This window comes from Entelurus aequoreus, linkage group LG03 (assembly GCF_033978785.1).
Source record: "Entelurus aequoreus isolate RoL-2023_Sb linkage group LG03, RoL_Eaeq_v1.1, whole genome shotgun sequence".
In the NCBI taxonomy this organism is placed as follows: Eukaryota; Metazoa; Chordata; class Actinopteri; order Syngnathiformes; family Syngnathidae; genus Entelurus; species Entelurus aequoreus.
Window position 1 is genome coordinate 81,930,317 of NC_084733.1, and position 14,246 is coordinate 81,944,562.

At 35.0% G+C, this 14,246-nt stretch overlaps 1 protein-coding gene across 2 annotated transcripts; it reads right to left on the reverse strand.

The window, feature by feature from the left end:
* Window positions 1–4,657: 4,657 nt before the first annotated feature.
* Window positions 4,658–13,481, reverse strand: LOC133645817 (troponin I, fast skeletal muscle-like). 2 transcript variants are annotated; one of them, XM_062040705.1, is made up of 6 exons: window positions 13,158–13,481; window positions 11,195–11,234; window positions 10,983–11,111; window positions 8,509–8,598; window positions 8,247–8,420; window positions 4,658–4,773 (listed from the first exon to the last, which is right to left on the reverse strand). In XM_062040705.1, exons 1-6 carry the CDS (start codon window positions 13,163–13,165, stop codon window positions 4,699–4,701), a joined length of 516 nt encoding a protein of 171 aa, XP_061896689.1. In that variant the 5' UTR covers window positions 13,166–13,481; the 3' UTR covers window positions 4,658–4,698. The 2 variants fall into 2 exon arrangements, with proteins under 2 accessions (XP_061896689.1, XP_061896688.1); XM_062040704.1 differs by lacking the exon at window positions 13,158–13,481 and having other exon boundaries at window positions 11,195–11,252.
* Between the last annotated feature and the right edge of the window lie 765 nt (window positions 13,482–14,246).

Genomic DNA, 14,246 nt, shown 5'->3' on the forward strand with positions numbered 1-14,246 from the left:
GAAATGTGTTTTATTTTGAAGGAGATGAAAATATGGACATGACTTGTTGGCTTCAAGTGAGGATGAAAGGAGGAAATGTGTTTTATTTTGAAGGAGATTAAAGTATGGACATGAATTGTTGACTTCAAGTGAGGATGAAAGGAGGAAATGTGTTTTATTTTGAAGGAGATAAAAATATGGACATGACTTGTTGGCTTCAAGTGAGGATGAAAGGAGGAAATATGTTTTATTTTGAAGGAGATGAAACTATGGACATGAATTGTTGGCTTTCATGTGAGGGTGTAAGGAGGAAATGTGTTTTATTTTGAAGGAGATGAAAATGTAGACATGGATTGTTGACTTCAAGTGAGGATAATAGGAGGAAATGTGTTTTATTTTGAAGGAGATGAATATATGGACATGAATTGTTGGCTTCAAGTGAGGGTGTAAGGAGGAAATATGTTTTATTTTGAAGGTGATGAAAAATATGGACATGAATTGTTGGCTTCAAGTGAGGATGAAAGGAGGAAATGTGTTTTATTTTGAAGGAGATTAAAGTATGGACATGAATTGTTGACTTCAAGTGAGGATGAAAGGATGAAATGTGTTTTATTTTGAAGGAGATGAAAATATGGACATGACTTGTTGGCTTTCATGTGAGGGTGTAAGGAGGAAATGTGTTTTATTTTGAAGGAGGTGGAAATGTAGACATGGATTGTTGACTTCAAGTGAGGATGATAGGAGGAAATGTGTTTTATTTTGAAGGAGATGAAAAAATGGACATGAATTGTTGGCTTCAAGTGAGGGTGTAAGGAGGAAATATGTTTTATTTTTAAGGTGATGAAAAATATGGACATGAATTGTTGACTTCAAGTGAGGATGAAAGGAGGAAATGTGTTTCATTTTGAAGGAGATGAAAATGTGGACATGGATTGTTGACTTCAAGTGAGGATGAAAGGAGGAAATGTGTTTTATTTTGAAGGAGATGAAAATATGGACATGAATTGTTGGCTTTCATGTGAGGGTGTAAGGAGGAAATGTGTTTTATTTTGAAGGAGATGAAAATGTGGACATGGATTGTTGACTTCAAGTGAGGATGAAAGGAGGAAATGTGTTTTGTTTTGAAGGAGATGTAAACATGGACATGAATTGTTGGCTTCAAGTGAGGATGAAAGGAGGAAATGTGTTTTATTTTGAAAGAGATGAAAATATGGACATGACTTGTTGGCTTCAGGTGAGGATGAAAGGAGGAAATATGTTTTATTTTGAAGGAGATGAAACTATGGACATGAATTGTTGGCTTCAAATGAGGGTGTAAGGAGGAAATGTGTTTTATTTTGAAGGAGATGAAAATGTGGACATGTATTGTTGACTTCAAGTGAGGATGAAAGGAGGGAATGTGTTTTATTTTGAAGGAGATGAAAACATGGACATGAATTGCTGGCTTCAAGTGAGAATGAAAGGAGGAAATGTGTTTTATTTTGAAGGAAATTAAAATATGGACATGAATTGTTGACTTCAAGTGAGGATGATAGGAGGAAATGTGTTTTATTTTGAAGGAGATGAAAATATGGACATGACTTGTTGGCTTCAAGTGAGGGTGAAAGGAGGAAATGTGTTTAATTTTGAAGGAGATGAAAGTGTGGACATGAATTGTTGACTTCAAGTGAGAATGAAAGGAGGAAATATGTTTTATTTTGAAGGAGATGAAACTATGGACATGAATTGTTGGCTTTCATATGAGGGTGTAAGGAGGAAATGTGTTTTATTTTGAAGGAGATGAAAATGTAGACATGGATTGTTGACTTCAAGTGAGGATGACAGGAGGAAATGTGTTTTATTTTGAAGGAGATGAAAATATGGACATGAATTGTTGGCTTCAAGTGAGGGTGTAAGGAGGAAATATGTTTTATTTTGAAGGTGATGAAAAATATAGACATGAATTGTTGGCTTCAAGTGAGGATGAAAGGAGGAAATGTGTTTTATTTTGAAGGAGATTAAAGTATGGACATGAATTGTTGACTTCAAGTGAGGATGAAAGGAGGAAATGTGTTTTATTTTGAAGGAGATGAAACTATGGACATGAATTGTTGACTTTCATGTGAGGGTGTAAGGAGGAAATGTGTTTTATTTTGAAGGAGATGAAAATGTGGACATGGATTGTTGACTTCAAGTGAGGGTGTAAGGAGGAAATGTGTTTTGTTTTGAAGGAGATGTAAACATGGACATGAATTGTTGGCTTCAAGTGAGGATGAAAGGAGGAAATGTGTTTTATTTTGAAAGAGATGAAAATATGGACATGACTTGTTGGCTTCAGGTGAGGATGAAAGGAGGAAATATGTTTTATTTTGAAGGAGATGAAACTATGGACATGAATTGTTGGCTTCAAATGAGGGTGTAAGGAGGAAATGTGTTTTATTTTGAAGGAGATGAAAATGTGGACATGTATTGTTGACTTCAAGTGAGGATGAAAGGAGGGAATGTGTTTTATTTTGAAGGAGATGAAAACATGGACATGAATTGCTGGCTTCAAGTGAGAATGAAAGGAGGAAATGTGTTTTATTTTGAAGGAAATTAAAATATGGACATGAATTGTTGACTTCAAGTGAGGATGATAGGAGGAAATGTGTTTTATTTTGAAGGAGATGAAAATATGGACATGACTTGTTGGCTTCAAGTGAGGGTGAAAGGAGGAAATGTGTTTAATTTTGAAGGAGATGAAAGTGTGGACATGAATTGTTGACTTCAAGTGAGAATGAAAGGAGGAAATATGTTTTATTTTGAAGGAGATGAAACTATGGACATGAATTGTTGGCTTTCATGTGAGGGTGTAAGGAGGAAATGTGTTTTATTTTGAAGGAGATGAAAATGTAGACATGGATTGTTGACTTCAAGTGAGGATGACAGGAGGAAATGTGTTTTATTTTGAAGGAGATGAAAATATGGACATGAATTGTTGGCTTCAAGTGAGGGTGTAAGGAGGAAATATGTTTTATTTTGAAGGTGATGAAAAATATAGACATGAATTGTTGGCTTCAAGTGAGGATGAAAGGAGGAAATGTGTTTTATTTTGAAGGAGATTAAAGTATGGACATGAATTGTTGACTTCAAGTGAGGATGAAAGGAGGAAATGTGTTTTATTTTGAAGGAGATGAAACTATGGACATGAATTGTTGACTTTCATGTGAGGGTGTAAGGAGGAAATGTGTTTTATTTTGAAGGAGATGAAAATGTGGACATGGATTGTTGACTTCAAGTGAGGGTGTAAGGAGGAAATGTGTTTTGTTTTGAAGGAGATGAAAACATGGACATGAATTGTTGGCTTCAAGTGAGGATGAAAGGAGGAAATGTGTTTTATTTTGAAGGAGATGAAAACATGGACATGAATTGTTGGCTTCAAGTGAGGATGAAAGGAGGAAATGTGTTTTATTTTGAAGGAAATTATAATATGGACATGAATTGTTGACTTCAAGTGAGGATGAAAGGAGGAATTATGTTTTATTTTGAAGGAGATGAAACTATGGACATGACTTGTTGGCTTCAAGTGAGGATAGAAAGGAGGAAATGTTTTATTTTGAAGGAGATGAAAGTATGGACATAAATTGTTGACTTCAAGTGAGAATGAAAGGAGGAAAAGTGTTTTATTTTGAAGGAGATGAAAATAAATACATTAATTGTTGGCAGTTTTGTTTGTTTTGTTTTAATTAAAGTGAACTAATTTTATTTTGATGTCTTTATGTGGACTTAATATATTTGGACTATTTACTTTTTATTTGTTGTTAAATTAATGTAGACTAATTTGTTCAATTTATTTTGACGTAATATATGTGGACCATTTTTTTCCTGTGACATTAATATGGAATAATTAATTTTTGTTTTTTTTACATTTTATTTATTTTATGTGGACTAAAAAAATTTTTTTTTATTGAACTTATGACTTTAAATGTACAATCTCAATAAAATTTATGTGGGATAATTTTTTTATTTTGATTCAAATTATCTGGAATTGTGGACTAATTTGTTTTATTTCATTTTAATGTCATTTATGTAAACTAATTTGACTTAGAAAATGTATATTCACTAAATTGTTTAAATTTATGTTGACTAATTTGTTTCATTTTAATTTAAGTTGACCAATTTTTTTCATTTTAATTTAATTGATGTAGACTAATTTGTTTCGTTTTAATTACAATAATGTTGAATAATTAGTTTTATTTTAATTTATTTTGAGGACTATTTTTTTATTTTAATTGAATTGATGTGGAATAATTTGTTTTATTTTAATTAAATGTATGTAGACTAATTTGTTTTAATTTAATTAATGGGAACTAATGGTTTTATTTTTATTTAGTTCAAGTATACTACTTTGTTTTTATTTAATTTATGTGGAATCATGTGTTTATTTTAGTTTCAAATGTACAAAAGTACAATATCATCCATGGAAATGGAAGAAATAGTCTTTTTAGACGTCAAATGGAGGTGTGCTAGTGCTAATGCTCCAGCAGGGGGAGCCATTGAGCCCAATTATCACTGACCTCTCCTTTGTCCATGCAACTGGAACTCACTATTTGTTATTTTGATCATCACTCTCATCTTTTTCAAGGGAGTAAAAGTGGGGATAAAATTAGTGAATGTGTTTATTTCTAGAGAGATGAAAAGTTTGGACATGACTAATCGGGTCAAAGGTGAAATGAGGCAGGCCTGCTCGTCTTTCGCCGTTCAGGAAGTCTCAAACATCTTCTTCCTGTCCGCTTTGTCCTCGATGTTCTTACGCCAATCGCCCGCCTCCGTGTTCTGAACCACAGTATGAAATATTATCAAGGAATATTCGCGTGACTGAGGCCTCCAAGCCAGCAGGGGGCAGCATGCCATCATTTCTGCTGTGGCTGTAACTATAGTCTACTGTGGTTCGGCCATCTTGGAAGTCAAACGTTTTTTGATTGATTGAGACTTTTATTAGTAGGTTGCACAGTGAAGTACATATTCCGTACAATTGACCACTAAATGGTAACACCCGAATAAGTTTTTCAACTTGTTTAAGTCGGGGTCCACTTAAATTGATTCATGATACAGATATATACTATCATATATACTATCATCATAATACAGTCATCACACAAGATAATCACATTGAATTATTTACATTATTTACAATCAGGAGTGTGGAGGGGGGGTGGGGTGGGGGGGGGGGGGGATATGGACATCAAGTAGTGGACATAGAGAGAGAGAGAGAGAGAGAGAGAGAGAGAGAGAGAGAGAGAGAGAGAGAGAGAGAGAGAGAGAGAGAGAGATCAGAAGGCATAAGAAAAAGAATCTGCATTTGATTGTTTACATTTGATTATTAGCAATCCGGGGAGGGTGTTAGTTTAGGGTTGTAGCTGCCTGGAGGTGAACTTTTATAGCGGTTTTGAAGGAGGATAGAGATGCCCTTTCTTTTATACCTGTTGGGAGCGCATTCCACATTGATGTGGCATAGAAAGAGAATGAGTTAAGACCTTTGTTAGTTCGGAATCATTTGCCGGCACGTTGATTTATTTCTACTTTGAAAACGATGAAAGTCAAGCGTGGTAATATTTTATGTTGGGATTATTGAGTAAATATTATGACACACGTCAAAATCAAGCCGTTGAACGCTGACTCAGCACAAAAAAGCATTCAGTTGCAAGAATTTTAACGGAAAATTTGCTGTGTTTTTACTTTAAATTAAAAGACTTATTAATTATTTATACAGTAAAATTCAGGCGTTTTTTTTTTTTTAAATTAAAAATATATATTTTTTAAATTATTGCTGATGTTATCATTATTGTTACTGTTGCTTTCATAAATGTGTGGTTTCCCTTTTTTTTAGTATTATATTTATTAATAAGTAATATATTTGTATTCGTATGGATTGGGTTGGAGTTGCGAGATTATTTTTATTAAAATTCATTAACATTCTGTGATTTTTGTGATGTATTTTTTTTATTTCTTTTATTTACAAAAATCACAGAATGTTAATGAATTTAATAAAAAATAATCTCGCAACTCCAACCCGATCCATACAAATACAAATATATTACTTATTAATAAATATAATACTAAAAAAAAGGGAAACCACAGACTTTTTACTGTAAAATCCAGATTTTTTTTTATTATTTTATTTTTTTTACAGTGGACTGTAAAAATAAAACATAAATCAGTAGATTGTGCTGTATTTTTTAAAAATTTTTTATTTACAATCTACTGATTTATGTTTTATTTTTACAGGGAAATTTAAAAAAAATAAAAAAATAAAAAGATCTAGATTTTACAGTAAAAAGTCTTTATTACTGTAAATTAAAAAAAACTGTACCACTTTTATTTTAATGGTAATACTTGGGTGGCTAGATTTTTCTCTTTACAATCCAATGTAAAAAACAAAAAAAATCAGTAGAATAACTGGCAGCTCAGTTGCTAGAATTTCAACGTTTACAACCAATAACTTTACGCAAAAACATAAAATATAGAATAAATAGCACTGTTATTTTACAGTAAAATTCTGGTGATTAAGCTGCTACTTTTTTTTTTTTACTGTAAAATACTCAAATTAGTTACTTCCTTGTGCAGCTTTAGCTTAGCCTTGCTAACACAAAAGTATCTTTTAGGGTGCTCAACAAAATGGATTCACATCCAAATCGGTCATTTTTATTTATTTCGATTCTAAATTGAGTCATAATTTTATCAAATCTATTAAAACATTTTTTTTTTCTTTTTATGCATTTTTAAAAAAAATAATACATTTTTGAATTAAAAAAAACTAATATTAATGTTATTATTATTATTATTAATAATGTTTTGGTTTTGGGTATTTATTATATTTGTAGGTCTCCTTAATTGCTTTGTACGTTTACATCCGAAATATTGTAAAATTGGACTTAAGTTGGAGTTGCTTCATTTTCAAACTAGATTTGAATTATGTTATTTTTGTAAATAAAAATGAAATAAAATGTTTAAAATTGTTTTACTGCCGTCAACAGCCAAGAGGAGCTTTTGTAACCTGGATGTAGAATATGTATTTAAATTATAGAGCAATAATAGATTAGGAGATTCCTGTTAATCGAGAATCGATTCTGAGTCAAATCGTCACCCCAAGAATCGTAAAGGAATCGTGCGCTGCCCAAAGTTTCTTCTACAAAAGGGGTGTCCAAACTTTTTCCACTGAGGGCTGCATACTGGAAAATCAAAGCATGCGGTGGCCATTTTGATATTTTTCTTTTTCAAAACCATTAAAAAAAAATTATTTTTATTTTTTTAGTTCTCCCCTTAAGTTTGGTGCCGGGGATCCATAAGGGTCTCAGTAATAAAAATGTTCAAAATAAGTCAGAATTTTTTTTTTTTTTTAAATGTCATTATTAATGCTAAAATCTCTAAATCAACGTTCAGCCTATGTGTGTGTGTATATATATATATATATATATATATATATATATATATATATATATATATATATATATATATATATATATATATATATATATATATAATTAAAATTTGTTTTTGTTTTTTTTAATGTTTTATGCCCTTTTTAAATAAAAAAACCCTGTTTTTTAGGGCAAAAACACCAACATATGCAAAAACAATTCTAAGTGGGATATTTAAAATAGGTCAATAATTCATAACAACATTAATTTTAATTAATTATAATTTTTTTGAGCAATGACAAGTTAAAAATCCTACTAAAATCCTCCAGGATCCAAAAGGGTCCCACTCATAAAAGTGGTAAAAATAAGTCATACATTTTCTTTTTTTTTTACTTTCAACGCGTCAGTCTCTAGACCAACTTCAGATCTATCCTTCTATAAAAAGTTTTTTTAAATTTTTTTATGTTTGTTTTTTGTCAAAAAACCCCCCAAAAACTAATTTTTATATGTCAAAAACACAATATATGCAATCCTTTTAATTCAACGCTTAAGTTTCTAGAATTTGAAGTGTAATATTTCATGTGAAGTAATTGGAGATAATTGACAAAAACATTGGTTTTGATGCATTATTACACAGTTAAAGAACAAACAGCCTGCATGGCAGTTTTGTGTTATTAAGTCAACATTTCACCTTTTTGCTCTTTTTTTGTATTTAAAAAAAAAAAAAAAATATTATATATATATATATATATGTATTATATATATATTATTATTTGTAGAATGTGCCGTTAAAAAAATATGTGCGTGCCCCAAATGGCCCCCGGCTGCACTTTGGACACCCCTGCTGTATTCTAACAGCTCATGAGCATATATTTGAAAGTGACTCACCTCCTCTTTGACTTCCTTCTTGACCTGCTTGAGGTTGGAGCGCAGGTCGATGGTGGTCTTGTGCTTGCCGCCCAGCAGCGCCTGCAGCATGGCGTCGGCCGACATGCGCACCTTCTTCAGCGCCGGCTTCTTGACGCCCACCAGCTCCACCACCTTCAGCCTCAGGTCCTGGATCTGCTCACGCCGCCACAAAAAGACGTCTCACTGCAAGCGCGAGGAGAGTCAAAAGTACAGGCGGAGAAGAGTTCTGCTCCAACGTCACCTCGATTTCCGATTTCTGCACTTTGCCCTCAACGTCGTATCTGGCGTCGTCGATCTTGTCGATGGCCGAGTAGATCTTCTTGCAGATTTCCTGCGGGCAAACACGTAAACAAACATGCATGTTGTATGCGCGTTAGGGTGGCTACTTTTCCAAAACCTGCTAGCTTGATGCTAATTCACATTGGATTTGTCATAGACATGCTACTGTTAGCATTAGCGATTTTACATAAGGATTTCAACACCTCCTAATTTGGTAACGGGCTCGGCAGCTCATCAGCCGATCAATTAAAAAAGTCAACTATCAGCATGCTAACACTGCTTAGCACAGTACATATATATATATATATATATATATATATATATATATATATATATATATATATATATATATATATATATATATATATATATATATATATATATATATATATATATATATATATATATGTATAGCACTCAAATAGGGGGGCGTGAGAAGCAAGAACTCCCAGTATTACCTCTTTTTTTTTTAAACGATACACGAGCCTCCAGCTAGGTGGCAGCACTGCTCCAATTAATCAATAGTTTCAACTAGGATATATGACCAAGTATACGTAAGTAAACAATACACAAGTATACATAAGTAGATGATAAGGTGTAAGGGGGGGTGTGAGAAAAAAATACACAAGTACACATAGGTATATGATAAGGTGATGGGGGGCGTGAGAAAACAATACACAAGTACACATAAGTATATGATAAGGTGATGGGGGCGTGAGAAAACAGTACACAAGTATACATACGTATATGATAAGGTGTCAGGGGGGGCGTGAGGAAACAATACACAAGTATACATAAGTATAAATTATAAGATAAGGTGTCAGAGGGGCGTGAGAAAACAATACACACATATACATAAGTATATGATAAGGTGTTGGGGGGCGTGAGAAAACAATACACAAGTATACATACAGTAAGTATATGATAAGGTGACGGGGGCATGAGAAAACTATACACAAGTATACATGCGTATATGATAAGGTGTCAGGGGAGGGGGGCGTGAAGAAACAATACACAAGTATACATAAGTATATAATAAGGTGTGAGGGGCGTGAGAAAACAATACACAAGTATACATAAATATATGATAAGGAGTCAGGGGGCGTGAGAAAACAATACACAAGTATACATAAGTATATGGTAAGGTGTCAGGGGGGCATGAGAAAACAATACACAAGTATATATAAGTATATGGTAAGGTGTCAGGGGGCATGAGAAAACAATACACAAGTATATATAAGTATACGAAAAGTTCTCGGGCGTGAGAAAACAATACACAAGTACACGTAAGTATATGATAAGATGTCGGGAGGTGAGAAAACAATACACAAGTATACGTAAGTATATGATAAGGTGTCAGGGGCGTGAGAAAACAATACACAAGTACACATAAGTATAAGTTATAAGATAAGGTGTCAGAATGGCGTGAGAAAACAATACACAAGTATACATAAGTATGTGATAAGGTGTCAGGAGGCGTGAGAAAACAATACACAAGTATACATAAGTATAAGTTATAAGATAAGGTGTCAGAATGGCGTGAGAAAACAATACACAAATATACATAAGTATATGATAAGGTGTCAGAGGGGCGTGAAAAAACAATACACACGTATACATAAGTATATGATAAGGTGTCGGGGGGCGTGAGAAAACAATACACAAGTATACATACAGTAAGTATATGATAAGGTGATGGGGGCGTGAGAAAACAATACACAAGTATACATAAATATATAATAAGGTGTCAGGGGGCGTGAGAAAACAATACACAAGTATATGATAAAGGGCCAGGGGGCCTCAGAAAACAATACACAAGTATACATAAGTATATGATAAGGTGTCAGGGGGGAGTGAGAAAACAATACACAAGTATACGTAAGTATATGATAAGATGTCGGGAGGTGAGAAAACAATACACAAGTATACGTAAGTATAAGATAAGGTGTCAGGAGGTGTGAGAAAACAATACACACTTATACATAAGTTTATGATAAGGTGTCAGGGGAGGGGGCGTGAGAAAACGATACACAGGTATACATACGTATATGATAAGGTGTCGGGGGGTGAGAAAACAATACACAAGTATACATAAGTATATAATAAGGTGTCAGGGGAGAGGGGCGTGACAAAACAATACACAAGTATACATAAGTATAAGTTATAAGATAAGGTGTCAGAGGGGCATGAGATAACAATACACAAGTATAAATAAGTTTATGATAAGGAGTCAGGGGGGGCGTGAGATAACAATACACAAGTATACATAAGTTTATGATAAGGAGTCAGGGGGGGCGTGAGATAACAATACACAAGTATACATAAGTTTACATATGTATATGATAAGGTGCTGCCAAGGGGGGGCATGACAAAAAATGATGAAAAAGCACTGGCTTAGCATGTTTATCAGGTTAGCATGTGGCTAAGTGTCCTCACCAGCAGGCTGGCCATGTCTCCACTGAGGTTGGGGGCGGGGCAGTTCTCGGCCATGTAGGCCTCCTTGGCCACCAGCAGGTCCTTGCTCTCCTGCTCTATGCAGGTGGCGGCGAACTGGAGCATCACACTCTGTGGGGGAGGGGAAGGGGGGGGCATTATTCCTTCATGACATTGAAGTCGTGGAGAAGTAATCATGTTTGGCGTCCGCTCACCTTCAGATGGTGTCGTCGGCCGGACGTCATCTTCTTTACCCTGAGACAGGAAGTCATGGTTAGCATTAGCCTAGCAGAGCAGGTCTAATACAAAACATGGAGCTCCAACTCTGTGTTAGTTTTATCCCCCTCCCAAAAAAGAACAACTTTTTTAAATTTAAAAAACAACACAAAATCAGGATAGCTTAGCTCAGGGGTTCTCTTTTTTATACCTCGCCCCCCCCAGGGTTTTTTTATACACCCCTCTCTGAAGTTAATGTTTACGTTATTATTTGTATGTGTCAAACTACTTTTTTACTAACACGAAAGATGCTTTTACGCTATTGCCTCTCACGCCCCCTTACCCCCCCAACCCCTCAAAGTGACCCCCCAGCCAAGGGGGGCCCGTCACACTATTTAAGAAGCACTGCATAAAAGGGGCTGTTTGGAACTTGCTCACAGTTATATTTTTCTTGGGGACTGATTATTTTCACGCCCCCCCTACAATGAACATTTATTTCTTTATCTGTATGTGTCAATATATATGCTATTACGCTATTGTCGCTCACACGCCCCTAAAACAAATATTTATTTATTTATCTGCATGTATACGCTTTTACACTATTGCCTCTCACGCCCCCTGAAGTTAATATTTATAAATATATATATATATATACAGTATATATATATACAGTATATATATATATATATATATATATATATATATATATATATATATATATATATATATATATATATATATATATATATATATATATATATATACATATATATATATGTTTATTTTTATTTTTAAAATTTATATATATATATATATATATATATATATATATATATATATATAGTTTTTCACGCCCCCCCCAGAAGTGAGGATTTATTTACTTATCAGCATCTGTCAATATATACACTATGACACTTTTGCCTCTCACGCCCCCTGAAGTGAATATTTTATTTTATTTTTTTCACGCCCCCCCGAAGTGAGCATTTATTTATTCATCTGTATGTGTCAAGATATAAGCTATTGCCTCTCACGGCCCTTGAAGTGAATATATATTTATATATATAAGCATATATATATATATATATATATATATATATATATATATATATATATATATATATATATATATATATATATATATATATATATATATATATATATATATATATATATATATATATATATACACTTTTTTTTTCCACGCCCCCCCCAGAAGTGAGTATTTATTTACTTATCGGCATCTGACAACAAGATATACGCTATTACAGTTTTGCCTCTCACGCCCCCCAAAGTGATTTATATATATATATATATATATATATATATTTTTTTATTTTTATTTTTTTTTATTTTTTTCACGCCCCCCTCAAAGGGAGTATTTATTTGTTCATCTGTATGTGTCAAGATATATGCTATTGCCTCGCACGCCCACTGAAGTGAATATCTATTTATATATATTTTTTCATGCCCCCCCCCCAGAAGTGAGTATTTATTTATTTTACGGATATACGTTATTACACAATTGCCTCTCACGCCCCCTGAAATGAATATATATACATATACCCCCCCCCCCAAGTGAGTATTTACTTATTCATCTGTATGTGTTAAGATATATGCTATTGCCTCTCACGCCCCCTGAAGTAAAAAAAAAATTCACGCCCCCCCAGAATTTAGTATTTATTTATTTATCGGCATCTGTAAAGATATACGCTATTATAAAATTGCCTCTTACGCCCCCTGAAGTGAATATATATATATATATATATATATATATTTATATACACCACAAGATGGCAGTAGCTGTTTGTGCTCCTCACAGCTGTTACAACATTGGTTGTGTTGGACAATAAACTTTCTCATGCACTCCACATGATTATCAAGGACTAATAACTTTTGAACTAGAGATGAAAACATTTCCAGAATATCTTCCATGTGAGAAAGTGAAAGTGAAAGTAAACTCACTCAGTCATGCTGGCTGCGGGTGTCGTTCAGCGTCTGCCGGGGAAAAAAAGAAAGACGTCAACAAGGGCCGGATCCCACAGGAAGTCCCCCCCCCCCCCTTTCACCAGCACCTTCACCCACAAAAGCGTCTAATTCTGCGCCCCAGCGTGCAAAGGCCGTCGCCATGGCAGCCGGGGGCAAATGTGGCGTCGAGCACGCCGAGGCCATGTCGTTAACACCCGGGGGGGCGTGGCCTGCAACAGATGCCGTGATACCTGATCGCCATCTCGAGAATTAGGGACAATAAAAGTTTTGGCGTGCAGCGAAGGTCACGGTCTCGGTCACGGTCACGCACACACTTGTTCACGCACACACACACTTACACACACACACACACACACACACACACACACTAAGTGGTGTCGTTCTTAAAAAGATATTGGCGCTCGTTAGCATAAAGTCGTTAGGAGCGTAACAGGATGAAAACAGGAAGTAGAAACAATGGACGAGCTCACCTGAGGGGTCAAAGGTCAGGGCTGTAGAAGTAAAGCTCTCACCTGGCGATGAAAGCGTGTCCTGGCGAGCGTGACGAAGCGGAGGATGATGATGGAGACGCCGAATAAAGCCCGTTTATAGTCGCAGAAGCGCACGCTCAGCACGCACGTCACACGCTCTTTATGGTCGCGCGGGCACGCTCTGGACCAATGGGCGCCGCCGACACCATGTGACCACGACGGGGCAGGAAGTGGTCGTCGACCGGACGGAGGCTTCGCCATGACTCACCTTGACCCCTGACCTCCAGAGGTGTTTGCGCACCCACTCAGACTCCGCCCACCGTGCTAGCGTGATGATGTCATGTCCTGCAGCCAACTCGGACAAAAGTCTTCCTATTCAAGATCATCTGAGGAGGTGTCGTTACTCCGCCCCCTGGCATGATGTCACCTGGGGTCACATGGAACAACTTTACAATAACTCAAAACAATCTTTCATAATTATTGATTACGTAACTTGTTCATTGTTCACCTTTTTGATGTATTTTTGTGTTTCAATCACCTTCATATAATTTCTGTGTACCATGACTGAAAACATTGTGTTTTTTATTAGTAATAT